Below are 22,765 nucleotides of genomic sequence, written 5' to 3' on the forward strand. Positions count from 1 at the left end.
AGGTAGCAAGAGACTGAAAAACAGAACTTTCCTATTTTAAATATTTATCAGGCTTTTTAAAAAAATACTAGAACTTGGTTCCCTGCTACACACTAAAAAATGTCAGTACATGCTATGTATCGGTCCAGCAGGGATTTCTGCCTTGTCCTACTTGATTTTCATTCTCTTGCACTCTGGTTTTCTTTCCTGTTTTGTAGGACTGACGCAAGCAGATTTGTTGTTAGATGATCAAGATGTTCTTTGGAAGATTCTAGCAGAGCCACTGATTATTTTTTGCATCATTTCAGACCTACATCAAGGAAGGCAGACTTAATCCTGTTGTGTTCTATAGTTTCTATGTTAAAGTCTAGAAGCTCCACCCCTCACACCTATACAACCCTTTTCTTCCTTTTTTGTTTGGGGTTTATTTATTCTTTTTACTAACATCCCTACTCTTCTTGCATTTCTCTATTCCTATTAGTTTTTATTTCTTCTGCTTCCTCCATAACACCTCTTCTTTCATTCCCTGCCATCCATTCTCATCTTTTCTGCACATGAGGCAAGCTAAAGTGTCACTTTACCCCTTCACTTGTGCTTTGCCACCACCTGCTAAAAAGCTGCAAATCACAGAATCAGAATCACAGAATAGCTGGGGTTGGAAGAGACCTCTGGAGATCATCTAGTCCAACCCACCTGCTAAAGCAGATGCATCAAAATGCGTCAGTCCAGATGGAATGAGCAGCAACTGCTTTTGCTAGGCAGGAACATGTTTGTCCTGTCAAGTTCACTGACCATCTAGCTTCCTTAGGAAGCCAAAAATCAACAAACTTTACAACAGGAGCAGACTCTAAAGACTGCTTCTCACAGAGACTGTGTTCATATCTGCCCAAAACAGTAACAAATATTTTCTCCTTTCTACCAAAAGTGTCCTTGCTTAATCTCCTTATATAAATATACAGGTAAACACCTACTTTGTAAAGACCTCAAACAGCAGAGGAATACTGAGATCCAAACACTTTCTTCTCATTTTACCCTTTATAATACAAGTTCCTATCCTGTTTCTACTTCATGATCAAGAGCAGAGCTGTTACCTACAGAGCTTGCATCTTCTGGTGCAAGGCAGGCATCAGTAAAACAGACACTGAAGTCTAACTGGCATCCAGGTCACCAGGACTGAAAAAAGAAGGGCACTGAAACCCTACTCCTACATTTATACAGTCCTAAAATTACATTTGGGCCTTTGAAGGCAACTGCGAGGCTGATGTGGCCCCCGGTGAAAATGAGTTTGACAGCCCTACCCTAAGGGCACCTGTACACCTCAGTTAAGCTCTATTCCCAATCTTCATAACATACATATATACAGACGCATATGTGCATACACACTTTACGTGTATACAGACACACTTTTTTGGCAGAAAGCTTTCCAAACTGAAATCAGAGGACAATTTCTGGCTCTGTGTGCCTTTTCACACTTGCACAGAGGCTGTTTGTTTCCCTACATAAATTAGGACGTGACTACCTTCAACATACATATTTGCAAACTCACCTAACGGAGAGGTGTTAATTCAACTTCAATAAGTATGGTAATTAAACACCTGTGCCCTTACTATATATAAGAAGGTTGAGGAGATTGCAGGCTTTCAATAATGCATATCACCCAACTGTGGGCTCAGAGGTTCTTTTTAAGATTGCCAGTATTCAGACAACTTGAGTCCCCTCATCCTCAAAAATGAAGCCCACGGTGTTGCTATATGGTAAAAGAAGCTATCCAAAAGACCTTCAAAGTTTGTCATTAAATGGCATTGAAAGCCATTTTCACTTCCTGGAAGAGGACCCAATTGAAACAAAATTCCTCTCTTTTTATTGAAGCTTCTTGGAAGCAATGGTAAGTTTAACCAATTTAAAACTAGTTTGGTGTAAGCAAACAGGATGCCACATTACAAAATAAGCTTTTAAAGTTTGCAGACTAAAGAATGGCATGGATTTTTAATAGTGCACTGATTACATTAAAGGGAATTTCTAGGCAGTGTACGTGCACTAGGAGATTGTCTCATGTTCTAGTAAAACAGTTTCTTATTAATTCCAGCTCTAAGGTTCATGACATTAAAGCCAGTTGTCTAGTACTCATTGAATATTGTTTATGGGTCGTTTTCCTGAACCTTACACCTCAAGCTTTCATAGACATGTGCAAGAGTCAAAAAGGAACAACATGTTATCGATGGGATTCAAGAGACGTGTTCTGTAAGAAAAGCAAGCTTCTCAGTAGTTCAGTACAATGGATGCTTACCTCAACGATTCTCTCAAACATATGAGCCAAGGGCAGGAATGATATCAGAACGTCATCAGAGCTAGGTTTAAATGTTTTCTGAAAGTGTCAGTAAAATAAAGGTTAATTCTCATTGATTCTCTATTTTACTTAAGTTAAACACAACAATGAAATCTAGCATCTAAACTCTAGAGCACAGCCCTTGCTTCGTATTTTGTTTGTAATGAAGCTGCATTGTCTTCCTTCCATTAAAAAGATCACAGCAATGACTTCTAGCATGAGTAAACTCACATAGCAGAAGTGGTAAACTTTTAGAATTGAGTACAGTGACCAGATTATTACAACTTGTCATTCATGATTATGAATAGAGACAAATTCTGAGAGAAACCACAGAAAGTTCTATTACAGACATTGGGAGAGAGGGGGAACAAAAAAGTTAAAGTAGTATGCCTTTGGGGTTTAAAAAAATACACACTTTCATCTTAGATCAGAAAATTTGTTTATGCAATTTACTATAAGGTTGATATCAGAAGTACCTTACATGATCTAATTGTGAGACTACTTGCTTAATTTAAAAACAATTCTATATGCAGAGTACTTGGCAAAATAAGTATAATTGTACTTTTAATTACATCTGTATGTATTAGAACTGTCTTCTTGGCTAACCTGCAGATGAACTGTAGTAGTCTACTGTAAACTAAAAGTTAACACTGTATTAAATAAAAACAGAGTTACACTTTTTGCTCATTTATGCAAGGGCTCTGATTATTTTGGGGTGTTAAAATACATCGTAGCTTCTCCCATCCCTAGTGGAAAAGGTTAGTCTCTACACAAACCCTCTGATACAGAGCTTGCACTAATGACAAACACTATAAAGCCCACGGCAGCACATAATGTAGATCCACTTCAGGATCTTCATAATATTTTGCTTGGATCAGACCAAACTGTAAATCTGCCAGGTTCTTGACCCTGAGAGAAGAAACCAGTAACATGGACTTCTGACCTAGCATGGGCAGAGTGCTATCAAGTTACATTTTCACCTGGGCCTTACTAAAAGTTACAACCAAAGTTAATGATATTTCAATGTTGGTTTTACTCCTGAGATTCTTCCCTCCATGCAAATCCACAATGTTAACCTTTGCAGTTTACCTCTGTAGTTTTCATAAAAGCTGAAGCGTTGCTGACTATGTTTTCATGAGTGATCATAGCTCCTTTGGGGTTTCCTAATGAAAAAGCACATCAGGATGCAACGGTGAAATTTTTGGATCCTTTACATTACCAAGCAGTGGTAAAACTAATAGCATTTCAATCAGTCCCTTTTTTGATATATTAATATTTTTCTTTTTATATCAATTAAACAAGGGCAGAAAACTTGGTAACATACTTTCAAGAACAGTTGGTAACAGTTCTAAGCAGTAAGTTTGTGTTGAAGTCCTCAAATTCCATAAAGAGAGCAAACCCTTAAGAAATTGTCATGTTTCTTGAATAAGCTTCTCATTCAAAAGTCAACACTTTTGTGAAGATGCAGCTATCAAACCCCGACTAATTTCTCACATCTGCTTTAAAAATGTAGCTTGTCATTGTACTCTTCACTTTTGCTCCCTGCCAGTGTTGGCAATTAACTCACAAGTGTCAAGCATGTGATATCTAGACAGGAGTCTTTTTTGGTTTGGTCTGACACCAAGGTTGCATAGACCTAGGGCACAAGTTTTGCTAATACAGTAAAAAAAAAAAAAAAACAAAAAAAACCCACACAAACAAACAAACAAACAAACAAAAAACTGCAGAAGAAATGGAAGCTTCAAGTCTGATGCAGAGTCCTTATTATAATAGAAATACAGGTTCGGTACTTATTTCCAAGCCCAAAAATGTAACACCTCCACCCTCCAATACTGCAAATCTGTATTGATCAATGGGAAAAAAATATCAAAGGGAGCCTTACCATAAAACTTCCCCAGCTACTACTTGCCAAAAAGATGCAGCAGCAGGGGAGAGTCTTGGAAAAAAAGTAGGAGGGCTTATGAATTAGTTTTGCACATACAGGATAATAAATTCTGCATAATGTAATGAGCTGTACCTGTCGTTCCGCTGGTGAAACAGATGACTGCTAGATCTTCTGGCTTTGGAGGCTATGAGAGTTAAGAAACGATTAGTATGGTTAAGATAGCAAGGAAAAAGATTTTCTTGGACAAAACACTGAAATACTAGTGTTACTTTTGAGCTATGGAGGATAGGGAGATTTGCTAGCTTGATCTACAGAATGCTATCTAGCTTCTGATAAAGTAACTTAAACTAATTTCATACTTACCATAGGTTTTTGCCTATGTGTTCTTCCCAGCTCCTACAGAAAAGCGAGAAAGTTGAAACAAACAGTTTAGACATGAGCATGTAACCTTTTTTGCTTTAAATTTACTAGACAAGCATTACCAAACACCATAATATTCCATTAGACTGTCTGTTAAGGCATTTCAACTTATAAAAGGATAAGACTTTAAAGCGGGGTGTCAAACTTATTTTCACTGGGGGCCACACCAGCCTTGCAGTTGCCTTCAGAGGGCTGAATGTAATTTTAGGACTGTATAAATGTAGGATGTGGCCCCCGGTGAAAATGAGTTTGACACTCCTGCTTTAAAGGATGTTTCAAAGATGTATAGAATAACTACCATGTCCTGCAAATACAAAAGCGATAACTAATCTAAAACTCAGTTGTTTTTTTTTTCCCAGCTCGCAAAGCAGAAGTCACTCACTAGAGAAGCTGAAGGTTAAGTGGCATTACAAGAAGACACAGCAGGCAGTCAATCCTATACCTCATGCAGATCTGTGCCACTGACAACCATTGAACAGATGAAGCAAGATTCATCTCAGTGAGCACCTTGCAGCAACATCACCGCTTGTGAGAAGGAAGACTGAGTTTCCCCGTGAAGGGTCACTGGTGGTATGTACTCTTTTTATACTGAAGATCAAACAGCACAGAGTCTCTCCTGCAGAACCTCTTCTCTTTCCCTCTGCCTCCCTATAGTTATTCAGGCTTGACCATTAATGATGCCATAGGTCTTTAGGCAGAAACAAATAGATAGCATGAAGATCTTTTTATCATCAAGGATATATTGATTAAGAGGAAAGACTTGAAAGCTGATGTTCAATATCTATGAGCTTTAAAGTTTCAAATCAAGACTTATTGCTGTCGTGCCTATTTAAGACTAGAAACAATACTAGCTTAAGGACTTCAGCAAATTAAAATGGACCTTTTGTTAAGTATAGCTTTGGAAGCACCCTTTGAGGGCAGGCACATCAACTTCACCGTTGCCTTTATGTTCCAAGTACACAACAATAGCACTGTGCATTCCTTTCCTAGCCCTAGACTTCCTTTAGAATGATGTCCCTCGGATTACCCAAAGAGGCTTAAGAGAAAAGGAATGTCTGGAAACACAGTTAACCTTCCTCTACCTGTAAGTTTTCCCTTTCGAAACAGTGCCATTATGCAAAAATCTTACACTGTTACAATGCAGCTGTCTGCTCAAAACAACAGCATCTGCATTTCAGGTACCACCAGCAGTTCAATACTTCCCTACAGCCTGTTTGGAGGAAGATCTGGTATTTACTGAATATACAGCTAAGATCTCCACACACTTCTTTTGATCTCCTAGAACAGAACTCAAATTATCTCTTCCTACCAGAAGAGCCATTTATTCGCAGCTACTGAGCTCTAAGTAATGACAGCATACATACAGATTAGGCATCAGAAACCAAGCTTGTGTATTCTGGGAGATACACAGAGGAACTGCTCACATAACCTGTGAAGCACTGCTGAACAATAAGCTCAAGCCAGAAATCTGGAAAACAAGTACTTAAAGCTAGAAACAGTCATTCTATTCTAATCTAAGTTCCTAAATACTTCATAGTTGCCTTCCAGGAGACAATAAAAGCCTCTACCTCTTAAAAAAAAAAAAGTGACAAAATCTATTCCTGCTCATTGGAACACTATTAGAAATATTTAAATTTGCTTAACTTCTGCAATTTAGACAAGAAGTTCTTGGAACATCTATTACTGCATTAATCCAAACATCAAGTATTGTTATTTAATAAGAGCTACAAAGTACTACTGGAAGTCACTACTTAAGCATCTAAACTTCAAACTTACAGATAACATTCACCCTTGGTTTTGTTTTTCTGTAGCTAGAAGATTCAGTGGAAAGCATCTTCCCCTGCCAAGAACTGGAGGTCAGCTCAAGGAAAGAAGCTGATTTTAGTGTACCAACTTGCAGTTGGGCCAGTCCAAGTTTAACCCAACCTTCATGCCAGTGAGCTACAGCACTGTGTAAGTCACTTACTCTGCATAATGTTTTTAGCCCCATTTCGATCTGGCAGTTTTGCTGCGGCTAGTTAGCTACCATACAGTTAATCACCTTCTAAAAGATATGCTGGCATTTTTGTATCTTTACCAGAAGGTGGCCCTGTTAACACAGCAGTTCAGACTGCTGTGAAAACGAGTTCAATGAAATGAAGTATTTCACACCAGTTCCTGACACCTGCACATGACAAGCACACCGATTTGGAGATACGTGAGTCCTAGTGAGCCAAGCCTTCACCAGAACTCCAGCTGGAACCAGGCTAAACCCGGTTTCATGATCTCACAGTAAAGATGTACTTTATGCAATCTGATCCTGGGACAGAGTTCTCCAAATAATGAGTGAAGTTATGAAATAAACTTGCATAAGAGATCTACGCAGACAAAATAACTACAAGCAAAACCAAGACTTGAACATTACGTGGCCAAGCAAAATAGTTTCTTCTTCCAAAACCTGGAAGTCTCATTGCCCTACATTACCATAAGCCTTGCCCTGGAACAGTTGACTGCCATTTTCCTCCTCCACCAGAAAACATTTTGTACATTCAGTGTACAGGGGGAAGATGCCATTTTTCAGAAGACCAAACCCTACACAGGCTCTTTTTGAAATAAGTATTTCTGAAGTATTAGTCACAGTATATAATTAGCACGTTACTGCTTCACATGGGCAAGCCTTAACGCTCAGATCTGATGTTCAGTCTGGACTATGTTAACAAGCTTTTGTTCCGTCATCTTAGCATATACACTTTTACATTGTGAACATTGTGAAATACTAAGTTGTTTTCCTTCCTTTTTTTTTTTTTTTTAAATTACTTTTTTGTGTAAATTTCAATCCAGGAGATAGTTAAGTATTTTGAAACTAATCCACCACATTTTGTTCACAGTCCTAAAGCCTGTTCAACAGATGCTGTTTTCCTCATCTACAAGTAAATGGGATGAAACCAGTACAGGAGGCGAAGTGTGCTTACCTCTAGTTCTCTCATGCTGAAGATTTCTACTCCACACTTTTTGCCACGTTCCACAAGATCCATGCTAAAGGACTCCATGATGACAATTGTGTTGAGTATGGGAGTTTCCCCCTTTTCCACACTGGTTAGCAGAAGTTTGGCCTTGTCAGGTTTGTCACAGAAAACCAATGACAAGTCAGCTGGTGAAAGAGAATGACATTATCAATATGGCAAGCTGAGTTTAGACTAGATCCATACATACTTCAGAACGTGGTAACAGATGACTCTTCTGAAGAAGGCTACAGTTTTGCCCTCATTCAGCTCTGCCACCATACATGCAAGTTGCTGAACTTCTGAAAGCATCCTACCTTTGTTCACAATGTACGTAATTGCTTCAGTTCCCAGCGTATCATAGAGTGGCACCACCACCATGGAGAATGCATAGCACCCCTGTTCAATGATAACCCACTGCACAAAAAGAAGAGATGCAAGTCACTATGCGTTTGCTTATCATAACAGACCTCCAAGAAAGCTTTATTGTTAGAATCCAAATATGAGTCTAGTAGGACAGAGCTCATTTGGACAAGTCTTTAAAAAAAATAAGTGGCAGTTTGTACCATTTGTTTGCTTTAAAGACAAACTACATTTTTATCTCTGGAAGAAGGCAAGAAAAAGTAAACTATAAGTAGCTATGGGAAAGAATCCAAACTAATAAAACTCAACTCTGCCCCTAAGAGTAATTTTAAATACTTTTGAAAAACATTTAGCATTAACTGTCTCCTTAGTTTACCTATTAACAGAAAGAGACTTTGATCATAATATTTTTTTCTTTGTTTTAAGTTACCAAAGTAGCCAAAGGCTTCAATATTCTATATTACCATGGTATCTGAATCATTGAAGGACTTGCTCATGTCTTGACACACATTAAATTTATATACACACAATATTCTTACCTCTACATTACCTGCATCTCACTTGATGGTCAGACATGCAAAATATGCAGTTAAGCTACAAGTCCTTTGGAAAGCCAGTCCCAGAAAGTTTTTCAATATTTATCAAGACTAATCATTCTTCTTTAAAGGAATCTAATCCGAAAACATCTATTAAAAAATAATTCCATCCCTGCAAGCTGTAGTAAGAAGGATTTGCCTGCTAAGAAGTGCAATACTCAATAAACATGATGGATATTGCAGCCTTATTGTGTGTAATGCAAGCTGACAATGCTTTACAGCAACTCTGATTTCACCCAAAGTACCATCAAGGTAAAATAGTCATGCAATTATTTTTCTAGATAGCAGCTATTTATTATAGTTCGTAAACAACTAACTACACCAAAATACATGGGAGCCTCCAGGCACATGAAGAGGCCAGTGGAACTGAAACATTTCAGCTTTTCCCATCAAATGACAGTGACAAAAATTCTGAGACATGATACGTTTAGTCAGTTCCAGTTACAGGGACAAAACAACATACATTTTTAAAAGTTATCAGAACTTAGGATTCAACAAGGATTACACTAACAAGGGTGCTTGTTTCCCTTCCCCACCCCCAAACTTTGTCACACTTTCCAGTGTTTTTGCAGGACACTGGCCAGTTACCTCACCCCCATATGACGGCAAGTTTAAGCATCATTCAGCTGGTTATTCCATATAATATCTAATATAGATCATATGTTAGCAAAGTTGCTAAATCTCAGTTTTACTAAGTTTATTATGGGCAAGTTTCCTAAAGTCAGTTCTCTACTGATGGACACAGCCTTAAATGCAGGGGTTTTTTTCTGAAAGCAATTACACAATAAGTTATACACCTCGTGTCCAAAAAGTCTTACAAAACTAGTACGAGGCCAGCTAACAGGTGACTAGACTTTCATGCAGACATTAGACAGTGATAAGTCTGAGCAGGCACACCTACACCAGCCATGAAAGCGTCCACTGAATATTTCTTCCTAGATAGCATCCACCTGTAATGTAACAAGTGGGCAGCTGTATTGCTCTTCAGCAGCCTGAAGTTTAGCAGTTATTTTAATAGGGTGGGGGTCCAAAGCAGCAGACTTCAGAAGCTGCACACAGTGATAAAAGCTTCCTGTTGCAGTCTCCAATGACTCTTGCACATCATCATTCTCAACACAACCACCAGCATCTTTATTTTCTGGACTAGCAAAACATTTTTCTTCCATTTTAGCTTCTAAAAGTAAGAGTATTTAAACACTAATATCAAACCTTGACACTTGAGTTCTCTCTCAAAACCCCAGCAAGCAACTAGTACTGAATATAAACAGCAGTCTGAAAGTTTCAATTTGTTTTCTGGCATAGCTCTGATCTTCTGTTAAGGGACACTGTATTTCACTGTCCAGTTTCCTCAATCCAAAACACAACTTTCCTTGCTTGCACAAGAGATCATCTGTTTTCCAGTTACTCAAAGAGAAAGTAACATTTTTATTAACATTTTGGGGATTTTTTTTTTTTAGTGAACATTGAAGCAGGGAGCATGCTGGGATTTTCCCCATTAGGGGGATTTCCCCAGCAGTCATTCCCTGAGAGACATGAATCATTTCACACAAAAAAAAAACTTCACAAACTCCTGTCTGGATTAGAGATTATGTTGGGGGATATCACAACACCCATCCAGTAGGTTTCAGCAGGGAAAATCCCGTATTTGAAACTGCTGGTTTAAACAAGTCTTTTCAGCTCATTCCTGACCCAACTCAAATCCTGCTGGAGCAATGCAACTCAAGCACGTTTTATCTCTGTGATCCAAGAGCAGATCACACGACCATGCTCTCCTTCAGAAATCCACTGACCCAGCAGTCAAAGACTTTGCATCCGAAGGTCTATAGAGGAACAGTTCAAACTGGTAGAATATTAACATCTGGCTCCCTTTTTTACTTCCAGTTCACAATGTTATAAGCACAGGAGACTGAAGGGTCTGTAACATAATGTCATTTAACAGCTTCCTAGCTGGAGACATCCCAGCCTTTCTTATTATAGAAATAGAACCCTTGCTTTTAGAACCAGAATTCCAGCAGGAAAATCCAAGCAGCAAACTACTGCAGATTAAAGAGTCTGGAAAAAGTGTTTTTCTTCATTGTACACAACACTAGAGTTAAGGCTTTTTTTGTGGTGTGGGTTGGGGGAGGAAGGGTGTCAAGGTCACTTGTCACACAGCTTGCATTTTAATGACAGCAGGGAAGGCTCAGTGACAAACTGAAATAAGAAGAGATCCAACCGCAAGCTGTTGTCCAGCATGACTGAGACACTGATACAACTTCTAACCGTGTCAACACTGTAGATGGCTCTAGATAACGGCATCCAGCTTGGAGGGTTTAATCAAGAAGGACAGCATATTTTTGACAAAACTTAAGAACCAGTCTCCTGTCTTAATACAGGTTTGGATTGAACTAGCTCAATGTAGCAAGTAACAGCTCAAACTACTAAGCACATAAACATGTTAGAGAAATGAACTCCTAGTGAATAGATCTAATAGACAAGTCTAAAGAGTAAATATTTACTGAATATTTCATTATATTTTTAGCAACAGCAAACTAGAACCACTTCTAGATTAAAATGGATAGACACTAGCTAATCAATCTAAATATCCCCATAGTTGCCTCAGGTTTATAACATCGTTTTGCTTTGTCGTCAGGTGACCTTCTTTAATTATGTCACTTTATTTAGTTTTTCTGCCCCTTTACTAGACTGCAATTAGTTTTCAATTTTTGCCTTAATCTGCAGTTTTCCCTCCCAGAATCTTGTGCACAGGGCCTCTGGCAGAAATAGAACTATCACCTTTAGCCATCTTCTATCTGTGCAAATATTTAATCACTAAGTGTTTCTTTGGGTTTTGAAGGGTTTAAACATCCCCTTGTGACTTCAAACCACTTTCAATTACCTTGTACTCCAATGTCACTTTTTAAGAGAAAGCAAATGAAGATTACATTCACTAAATACTGCATTAGCTTCCCATTCCTCTACAAACTGCAAAGAGGAAGACTAACAGTTGTGCCAGTGATCAGTTTTGGTTCTTAGCTAAAGATGCCACATCTGTGGGTCTACAACGTCAGCCTTTAGCCTTCTCCCAACACCAAATGGACTCTTAGCAGGGAAGCTCAGTACACTGCCAAAAAGCAACAGATATAAGAGTGGGCCACTTCAAACACTGTCAATTAAATTACCTCAGGTCTGTTTTGTGAAAAGATTCCTATATATTGAGCGTGAGATGGTTTGAAGCCTCTGTGGAGTAATGCAGAGCCCACATACTCAGCTCTGTCTGAAGCCTGGAAGGGCAAAAAAAAGAGAAGACAAAAATTGAGAACAAGCTCATCAGTACACACTTATTTTACCTTAAGTCTTACCAAAATAAGGCAAATAACTGTTATTAAGTAGACAGAAGTTTTCTGAGCTATTTTGGATGTTCTCTGCAACTTTGATAGCCTAAACATCATAGCACCATTACACTGTACCGATTGTAGATACCACACTTGCACTCAATATGCAGCAGAAGAGACGCTTAATCCAGCTGGACTTGAAAAACTTAAGTGTAAGTTTAGATGATAAGCTCACATAGAACAAAATAGCCTTTTCTGTGTATCTGTATTAAATCCCAGAAGTGACCCTGGAATGATTCAGTTTGATATTTCTGCTTAATCCCAAGCACTATATATGCCACCCTTCTGCTTCATTCAGTGCCTATGGGAATAGCATTTCTTTCTTCAAAAAGTGGGAGAATAAGGAGGCAAAACTCAGCTTGTTCTATAAACTAAGCTTGGGAAGGCGATTTTCTGAATTCTTTCCATATAGCACATGACCTGAATTCCACATTAGTCACACAACTCAAACAGCAAAGCTTTATTAAAAAGAGGTTGCACCTAGCAAGTGCCCAGCAAAATCACCTTGGAAAAAGTGAGGTTTGCTGCATACAGAAGGTGTTTAACGACCTTAACAGTATGCAATAGACAATGTTTATACAAATTTGAAAACAATAACTGCTTAAATCAGGAATGACATAAAAGCACAGTTAAAGATTTGCATAAAGACATTTTTAGCGATTGTGAAGGAGCATGCTACTAGTTAGAAGTGTATCTGTTAACACCCTATGCAGTCATCATTCAGCACTATGGGTACAACCTGTCAAGAAGCACAAGTAACACCTGTAGATAGGACTTCTCAGTTTAAAATGAGCCTCTCAGAAGCAAGCACCTAAAGCAGTAGAAGTCCAAGTCCCTTAATATTACTTCAAAGCTGCAGCCCCTCAGAGGCAGTGTCCAAGTTCTAAACAGTTGAGCAGTGACATACTAAAAGCTGCCAAAATTCCAAAATAAAACCATTAATCAGCCAAGTAAGTGCAGGAGATACATGCAAGGGGGAGAAAAAAGTATTTGAGGCTGTCCCTTTAAGATACTCTAATAGGAACTAGAACCTTTCTGCAATATTCTGCTACTACTTTGAAATATCTATAAATAATTAAGAGTTGTTTATCACATTACTGGATGTTGTGTCAATGGTCTCAGCAAGAAAAAGCATGTCTAGTACTAAGTTAGAAAGACTACTTACCTCTTTATAGGAGATCCACTCATACGGCTGGTTTGGTTTTCTAACACCTAGACAGGGACCATTATCTAAAAATGATAATCAAAAGTTACTAAAAATTTAACCCCTGACTCCTCTGTCCTGATCCCACACTAACTATACTTTCAGTGTTAAGCCTCTATATTCTTTGCAGACACCTTCAGAAGACAAACCTTTTTTGTTCAGAGCAGGGGCAGAGAGGGAAGCTGGGGAAGGACACAGAGGCAACAAGGTTGGTTTAGGCTAAGGGACACAGCACTGACTTTATTGACACAACTCTGCTTCACAAGAGAACACAGTTTTGCCTTCAAGAAAGCTCACATCCAATATTTATCACATTGCTAGGTAGATATCCCCTGTATTTCAAAAAGAGCCCAGACCTTTAGTTCTTGACAAGCTGTTGAAAAAATTATCTTTAATTTTAGACTTACTTGATACTTGCACACCCCTTTGGAAGATATCGTACACTGTTCTTACATCATCATAGTAGTAAACTAGCGGTTCATCGCTGTTAAGAAGACAGGACCTTCGAGCATGCTCACCACCCTATGAAAACCAATTAGAAAGGTTAGACCCACTTGTTGGTTATAAATGAACAGGAATTTCCTGAATAAACAAAAAACCACCTCATCCATTAAGTTTTCTTATGAGCCTTGGCAAATTCTGCTTGAGAGAACTTCAGTTCTTTTCACCATCAGGGAAGAGATCTGCAAGGTTTCCCAGGACACAGTTTAAAAAGGTCAGACTTCTCCCTGCATTACTAAAAACCTGTCAGGCAAAATCTTATCCCTCAGCTACCTATGATAGCACAGAACAAATGAGAATTACAAAAATGCCCTTTGACACTCCTTACCAGACAAAGGGTTTGTCTTAAGAAATGTTTTACTCTATTATTGCAGTATATAGCATAATTAATTCCATCAAGCTTTCTAAAACACTCCAGCCTCAGAGCTCTCTAGATGCAATATTAATGCTGAGATCCTAATCTATTTTTTTAATTAAGATCACAAAACATAATCACACTCCAAACTGTGGTTTCAAAACCTAAACAGTTTTAAGGATGGTCACACCACCCTAAACAGCTATATCAGATAAAAATTGAATCCTATAATCCAATTTAAAGTTCCATTTTACAGAAAAGATTTCCTCCTAATCTAGTTAGAGGCAGTCAAAGCAACACTACCTTGAGGATTAAAATTTACCATTTTTCAGCAGGTGAGCATTTACATAGGCTACAATTGGATGCCAATACAATAATTTAATACTTCATAATTTTAGCATAGCCTTTTATAGAGTGACTGATCAAATAATCTCGTTTCATATCAATCAAGATCCACAAACTGCAGTAATGCGAGTACTATTGGGTCACATTTATGAGTCCTACTATGATGACAGACACCTACAAACAAGTTCTTAGCAGAAAGAGCCTAGCTGGTTAAACAGACAGGCTTGGGTAAACATTGCATAAGATTCTCTATCAGTGGTTGTAGTCAAGTCCTGGATCCCTCAAAGTCAATTTCTGGACTAACTAAATCTGTGCCTGAATTGTGCCATCATCCAAAACATCAAAAATCTATTCATATGCAATCACAGGCTCTTCCCAGTCATTGGTTTATTTTTATGTTTTCAAAGTACCCTGGAAGACCAGAGAGTACCTGTTCAGGTATAAACTAGGTAAACACAGATTTATCTGCAGAAGATGTTAGCTCCACAGAAAGGAGATAATCCATTAAAGACACCTCAGAAAGAAAAAAAGACGAAAACAAAAATGACCCAAAAAAACCCCACCTTTTTAACACTAAAACAAGTCTAACCTGTTTTAGCAAAACACTATGTGTAATGCAGTGCTTGCCACTCCTTTAACAGTAAGCAGAAATGTACACTGTGAACATGACCCAGAACAAGTTAATGACTGGCTTACCTCTAAAAATTCGTAGAAATTCAAGAGCATACTTGCACTCAGACCAACATCTACTCTATAGAAAATGAACTGATCACTAGTACATGTCTCTTCCTAGAAAGAAGTGCAAGACTCTTGCTTTATTGCCCAGATCTTGGAGAACCAAGGTCAGCTTCTAGATTTTCCCAGTTTTACCACCTCTGGAGGTAACCCAAAGAAGGCCGCACAAGGTAGTTTGTAACCACAGCCATAGGTAACTCAACAAGAGCAATGTATCAATACTATATTTGATGTGCTACAATTCCTGCCTCAGGTGAAATATAATATCCTAAGCTGTTCCTTGGCAACAGTCAAGAAATACTTGTTTTCTTCTCACCTGAGCTACTACTGTTTTGTTTACATGCCCTATTACTCGGCACCACGAAAACAGTTTTTGCCATGCCTGAAGCACTAATCGAATTCAAGGATGAGACTTATCAGACAGCACACTGCTTAGATACAAGACTGACTGCACTGCCCTTCTGGGGAAAAAAAAGGAGAAAAAAAAAAAAAAAAAAATCACACCAGAAAGTCTGTAACCGATTGCTATTGAAAAGACCCCATCAGTTCTCCTGACTTTTCAGTAAAGGGAAACATAACCAACTTATGGGTCTACTTGCTTTATTCTCTTTCCCAAAGTAAAGCAAAATGAACCAAATTTTTAGCAGCCCTAGAGGAAGAGTTTTGCTGAAAAACATCCATCTCCTTGTGTGAAGACAATCAGGAGTTTAATATTATTCTTCAGAGATAAAGTGAAATACACCTGGATATGCTGAAGATAATTTAGACCTTACCTCATGCTCCCAGTTTGAACCCATCTACCATGCAATATTATGGTATTGGTCTACATTTTGCTTGAGAGTAGCAAGAACTACTATTTTAACAGCCTGTCCAAAGGGTCCTTACCCAGAATATTTGTGCAACATCAGAGAAAGTTCTGTTTGCAGCAAATGTTTCTAAAAATCACTGGTCATTACAATCACAAAACATCTGAATCTCAAGACTGGAATGTCTGGCTGATTGTGAGCCAGGCAATAAAACCTTATTAACTTGAGAACAGCCTCTGGTTACCCATGTCAGGCAGCCCTTGCAGCAGCAGCTCAGGAGTTGCAGGGAACTGACCCATTAAACAGCAAGTGCTGAACATTAAGTGAAAACCTTGGCATTGGTTCAGAATAGCAGCAGCTGAAAAAAAACACACTTATTCTACAACAAAGGTGTATATTACTCTATTAATGCCTATTTGGGTCACAGAAAAGTTAGCTGATTTTGTTCAAGTCGTGGGTTGGCTTCTTGTTGACCCAGGCTGTTTAGGATTAGCAGTACTGCCAAAACACACCACTGGCTTCACCACGCCTCAGATGCAAGAGACCAAATTTCCAAGTACACTAGCAAGTACTGCTTAGGTCACCCACATGCATATTCTGAGCAGCAAGTAGTATAAACTAGAGTTTTCAAACCAAGTCATACTATTAATCATGCTAATCCCTCGGTAAGCACAAAACAGATAAAACTGGTCAGTTAATAGTGAGACATGCATACATCTAATCAAGTGATTCTTGAAAGACAAGGCAAGATAGAGTTCTGGGTAATGCATCAGGAGAATGCAAATAGGTTTAAAAGTTTTCATTAGTTGAATACCTCTCTCCATATTTGAATGTCTTTTATTAAGGTAAGAAAAAAAAAGACCGAGTCACAAATCCAAGTGCTTACTAATAGAAAATACTGACATCCTAGTGCATTTGTATGTCGTCCTACATGCTTTAGCAGAACTTGAGCCAAATAGAAGTATTTGGGGTTTTAAAGCAAGATTTAATATATTTGACAGCCATATACCCACACAAATCAATAGCCAGAGTTGTTCAGCTGTCAATCACCAATGGAAAGAGCAATCTACAAGCAGATAGATCTAGGTGTGCCTACAGTTACAGACATTAAGGGTGCACAACCTTTGCAAAACACAGAACCAACGCTCTATTTCTACCATTACTGTAGCACTGAAATTCTTAACAGGATAGTGCACAACTGAATATAGCACAAGTCTTGGCAATGCAGTCTCACATTAGTCAGATTTTACTTAGAATTACTATTCATTAATCTTGTCAGCCCTCCTACAGACAAGGGATTCAAGTGGATCCTGAAAGTTTCTCACCTTTACCTCTAAGAAATTCCCCTGAAGAGAGATCAGGTCGGGAGCTTTCAAACTAGAGGGTTTCTTTCAGTGAAATGTAACCGTAGTATGCAAACTTTAAAGATTGTAGTCCACATCTTTTAATTGTGCCATTTACTCTAGAAGAGCTGATACTTTCAGTAACTCTTTGTACTGATATTCAACCAAATGTGCAATCTGTACGCTCGCTCAGTGATGGTTAAAATGGGTCACTGGGTGCTGGCCTACCAAATCAAAGCCTTCCAGAGATGGGAAGTGACCTGGAAGAGCAGTAAACAGGATCTTTTTCCTCCCATATAAAGTTACAAAGATTTATTATCAGAACACGTAGAAATCCTACTCCAGTCACTGACTTCATTTTACTTTGTTAGAGGCCAAGGAAATAAGTCAAAGAAAGAATTAAGTAGGAGCTTATTTATAGTTCAAAATTATCATCATTAATGAACAGGTAGATTAGATATTAAGACAGTAGAGGAATTGTCTTATGTCATGTCTTTTTTGGAGCACATTTCTTACTCCCTAGACCTTTTAATATTGTATTGCTTGAGAGCAGTTTTTGATATTTTTCTTCTATGGAAGTGACAATCCATCTTAAAACACGTAGAAGAGAATGGACTATGTGAAGTGAAATACTGAGCAAAATGTAGTGAGAAACTGAATCCCAGGCACTGTATTACACTCTTGTTACTGTTATAAAAGTACCAATTCTAACAGACACTTGAAAGTGGCTTCAAAAACACATATTCTCATTTGATTACAGTTTGGTACAGTTTGCAACATTACATTAAGGGCTGTATCTGAACAGTCAATAAACAAAACTCAACAGATATTGCTCATCTCAAAATGTTCTCAAAGTTTGAGTTCTTTTATCACCAAGACATGCTAACACAGCTGTTTTTCATTTAAGTTTTACTGCTGTTCAGTCTTTCCATTAAAATGTCTTTCTGAAGAGGCAATGAAAAATAACACTGTTACACCTATCTTGCTCTGATCAGAGAGCTGATGTTAATTACGTACTACAATATGGATCAATGATGCATTAAGTAGTTTAGTGAAGTATTATGTTACACCAAACAATTATTTCAGTCACAGAATCCAGCAGTGACAAGCAATTTAGCTTGAAGAGGTAAAGGCAGTGAACTGAGACTGCTGTCAAGAGTCTCAAGCAAATAAGCATTTGTCACTTGTTTTAAGGCTAGTTAAGAGCCACTGTTTTACTATCTTCCAATGCAAGGTCCTCCAAATCTGCTGAAGTCTACACTGACTAGTGAGGCCCACCACAGCTGGAAAGCTTTCACTACTAGTTTATTCCCACCGCCAACACGTGCTGCTCTACAAGACTATTCCACCCACTGTCTTAAGTGGCTGCTGTCAGGATTGGAAAAGGTCACCAACAGGATTAAGATCTAACCTCCAGATCCTCACTCTACACATGTTCCTTGAAAAGAGGTATTTTGGGCAATTATCTCATTGCCAGGGCATATTTTTGTTTCCACTTTGTGTGCTTCTAATAGGAGACCATTACTTGCTATAGTAATGTGACAAGTCAGTAAGCTTACTGTATACCAAACTAGGAAGAAGATTAGGAAATAAATGGTACTAACTAAACTTTTGAACGGAGGGGCCAACTAATGCTTTATTCTTTAATCTCAGTATCATGAAACATTGGAAAGAAAGTGCCTGATTTGAGACTATGACAGGAGTTTGCTTTGCTGAAGCTCATGGAAGTTTACCTATTGTAAATTCCAAACTGCTCTGCCACATTTATTTACATCAGTTTGTAGTCACATCTACTTTTAGGCACAAGATGTCATATTAACTGCATTTGATACAGGACAACTAGATGTGGTTTATCCACACAGAAAAATGTGCTGTAAAGGGAAACTTTGGTTGGAAGTATACATAAATAACATCTATAATGGTAGTTTCTGACTAGCAAGAGTAATCCAAGAAACGGTCAGCCTTACAATCCTACATTTTCTAAGTATCTCTCTTGAAGATCACAACCTTTCAAAGCTGTCTCATTTCTTCAGAAGGAGGAAGCACCTTGTCTGCCCTGAAAAAAATACAGAGGCATTCTTGAAAGAATGAGATAAGTGGTAAAATCTTGACTCTGTAGTGAACAGGGGAATTGATATAAATGCTGCTCAGAAAACACTAACCATGTAATCTGTTGTTTATATTTGCTTCTAAGCAACAGTTCCCAGTCAGACTGTTTCCATATTTGACTGTACTATTAAAAAAACACCACCTAACAGCAACTCTGCCTCTAAAAAGCGTAAGACAAAGCTAAGCTAGCACATCCAGAGTTTAGCAGGTGGTTGCTTTAATTTCAACTTACTTTGTGGCTGAGATCTCTCTCCTGGCAGGACAAATATATCTTTAGCACAGATCATTTGAGGTCAGTTAGTACCCACCTCATGCCTGTAGCCCAATATAAAGTCTCACCTGTCAGCTATTATAAACTAAATATTATAACAGAAAAGTATCAGCCTAACCAGTACACACTCGCATACATACTCTGACCACAACACCTAATCTAATAGGTGATCACCTAAATATGTGGTGAGGAATTGAAAACTACACTGTGGCAATTCTAACACTCACAAGTTCCTTGCCACCAGTCAGATCAGAAGCTCAGTTCTCAGCAGAAAGTCTTTTTCTCCCATGCTAGTTACTACCATTTGACCTCAACCCTCAAATTGGTTTTCAAATTCAAAAAGCCCAAAAACTGAATTCAAGACACATTTCAGGAAAAAAAAAAAATGCCCTGAAATATACTCCCCGCACAATGCAAGTTTAGAAACGCTCTTACATAAATCAGTGTTTAGTCTCTCTCAATGCTGCCTTAGGCTTCAAAATTCAGAGAACAGCGTCCATCAAATGACACTTACCTCTACTTCCACAGACTGCATTGCTAAATCACATGCTGGTTTTAGTGCTTTCGGTCTTGTTGCATACCAGTAGGTTGTGAGAGCTGCAAAAGCACCGAATCCCATCAACGTATTTGTCGGAAGGGTGCGCACATACTGTCTGACATCCACAAGTTCTGGCATTCGTAGGTTTCTAAACAACTCATGTGCTTGCATTGCAGTTCAGTGCGGTTTTCCCAGTGTTGGAACCTGTTGATATGAAAGAGTTACACACAAAGATTTGAAATTCTCTTTCGATTCACTGTTGTTGTGGGAGGGTGATGTATGCTTTGTTCAACTACCAAAACAATTTGATCTGCTACTGGGCAGGCACTACCTTCAGACTTCTGTGCTGTGATCAAGTAAGCAAGTCATTACTTGGAAAACAGGTAGAGCTGACAGGAGACAATTTCTGTGGGGTTTTCATATTGCTTTTAACAGACACTGCCCTTTAACAAAACTTTTGCCCTTTTTTTTTTTTGAAGGACAGCTTTTCACAAATGCAAAACAGTTATTTGTAGAGTAGCTGTACTATTAATATAAGGCTGTTTAAACAGTGAGTGTCAAACAGGGAAGTCTGGGAGAGGGAGGACAGAGCTGCAAGGTGTTAACTTGCCTGCATTAACCCAACAGAGAGCATCCTAACACTATCATAGCATAGCAGGAACAGGATTTTTTTCATCTTTTAAGTCTGGTAAGATAAACTCCCTCTCTTTTCTACTCTCCCTTCAGCTGTGCACAGAAAGGTCGCCACAGCAAGCTGCCTTCAGAGCTGATATCCTCCCACAGCTCCTCTATGCCAGCAAGCTTCCTATTTCTCGCAGCACCATGCCAGTAATTTCTCTCTGGTCATGAGGCAGAGTAACGCAGCATCTCAGGAGGCCCAGGGCAGCAGTGCACAGCAATACAATCAAGCACAGGAAGCACATTTGATTTGTCACGTTCACACAGAAGGAAAAGCCGAAAGAGGCAGCTCCCCACCAGCACTCGCTGACGTGAATATTCCAAAGCAAGAACCAGCTGAGGGGGGAAAAGCAAAACAAAACAAAAAAATGGATTGCAGTCGGCTCAGCTAGTGCTCTCCTCTACATCCAAGGTCTCCGGGGACGTTTGTCACATGCCAAACCCACCAGCTCCTGCCCACTAGGTGAAAGGTGAGCGGCAGGCCGCCCGCCTGCCCGGGGCCAATGGCAACCCGCTGCCGGTCACCCCACCGCCCGCTGACGGGTCCCTGCCCGCCCGGCTGGCAGCGGCGCTCAGCGCCTGTCACCAGCCCAGCGTCTGCACCCGCGGCGGCTGGGAACGGCGGCTGTCAGGCAGGTGTGGTGGGGAAACCACACTTTCCTGCTTGCTTGAAGAGCCGAGAAGCATTTACTCGGATAATTTAGGTCCAGCCGTTTCCTATGGACAATAAAATCAAACAAAAGACCTAAAGAATGTTCAAAATATGTGTTTGAACAGCTAGAATGTACTGTGTAACAATACGCCGCTGCAGGATGGCAGCGTAGGAGATGCAGAAATCCAAACAGGCAGAATGACATGCTTATTAGCTTTTAAAACCAGCCACACCAGGCTAAGATTTCATATTTCTACAGGAAAACCTCTAGAGTTTACAGTCTGCCCTTGAAATCTTCACTGCAGCAATCAGTTATTCAACCAGGCAACAGTAGAGTTGTCTTGTTCACAAAAAGTCTAACCAGTATTTGGACAAGGATTTGCTACAGACAGCAAAAAAGCCATGAAAACAGTTCAAAGGGCCCACGGTTTCACAATGTTAGCAGGAGGACAGGCTGAAGTAAGGTCACGGATGAGGGCCGCATCAGGATGGAATCAAGTTCCATCTCTGGAAGGGTCCTGGGCCCACTGAGCGCTCCCCAGGCTGCAGGCACTGCCCCCTCTCCCCCGGTTTCTCTTTGCTTTTATGGCATAGCCTCAGGGTACAGGGCTGCATCACCTAGATAGGCAGCACAGGTCCACCACAGAAATGCTGTTTGGTTATTTGCACTGTGACACACAGCAGGCTGTGCTCAAAATCCACAACACATCAGGCTGTAGTAATGGAAGGTAGAGAAGAACTAAATATATTTATGAGGAACCTCTTCATCTTCCCATGGCATCAAAAAAAAAAAAAAAGTCAGTTAGCAACTTAATACTTAGGATTACTATGCTGTTGCTTTTTATGCATCAAATCATGCTCATTAGCATTGCAGGCATGAAATCTACCTCTTAAGTTTTAATATACACAGATGAACAGTAAGAATAAAAACTCATTCCAACACAGAAGTCTTGGCTTACAAGTTAATTTTGGGTACATCATAGACACCATGTTACGAAACTAGAAAAAGGGAGATATAATGCATGTAAGGGCTAAGAGCAAACTTAGCTCTTTTCTCCTCAAGCCCCATAATAAGCACCTTTGACTTTTTAAACAACAGATACTTGCTTACCTCTCTGCATTCGTCATGTGTCCTGCACACACACTCTGTATGATTTTGGAAAGCTATGTAATTAGAGAGCTACTCTATCAAAAGGCTGTGATGCCATTACAGCCAACAAGAACTGATGTAAACGCGATCAGTTCATTCACATAAAAGTCCCATCATAGTCAAGGAGCTGCTTAGGTTTCAGCCTAGGTGAAAA

At 39.2% G+C, this 22,765-nt stretch overlaps 1 protein-coding gene across 1 annotated transcript in view; it reads right to left on the reverse strand.

The window, feature by feature from the left end:
* Positions 1 to 22,765, reverse strand: part of ACSL1 (acyl-CoA synthetase long chain family member 1) — a 40,279-nt gene that overhangs the window by 10,718 nt on the left and 6,796 nt on the right. Inside the window, exons 2-11 of the mRNA XM_065634824.1 lie at positions 20,108 to 20,335; positions 13,536 to 13,650; positions 13,090 to 13,154; positions 11,712 to 11,813; positions 7,909 to 8,008; positions 7,562 to 7,740; positions 4,554 to 4,586; positions 4,323 to 4,374; positions 3,395 to 3,468; positions 2,267 to 2,344 (exon numbers count right to left, since the gene is read on the reverse strand). Of these exons, the coding sequence (XP_065490896.1) occupies positions 2,267 to 2,344; positions 3,395 to 3,468; positions 4,323 to 4,374; positions 4,554 to 4,586; positions 7,562 to 7,740; positions 7,909 to 8,008; positions 11,712 to 11,813; positions 13,090 to 13,154; positions 13,536 to 13,650; positions 20,108 to 20,302 (993 nt within the window). The 5' untranslated portion in view covers positions 20,303 to 20,335. The remainder of the gene's footprint in view (positions 1 to 2,266; positions 2,345 to 3,394; positions 3,469 to 4,322; positions 4,375 to 4,553; positions 4,587 to 7,561; positions 7,741 to 7,908; positions 8,009 to 11,711; positions 11,814 to 13,089; positions 13,155 to 13,535; positions 13,651 to 20,107; positions 20,336 to 22,765) is intronic.

Source organism: Caloenas nicobarica, chromosome 4 (assembly GCF_036013445.1).
Source record: "Caloenas nicobarica isolate bCalNic1 chromosome 4, bCalNic1.hap1, whole genome shotgun sequence".
Classification (NCBI taxonomy): Eukaryota; Metazoa; Chordata; class Aves; order Columbiformes; family Columbidae; genus Caloenas; species Caloenas nicobarica.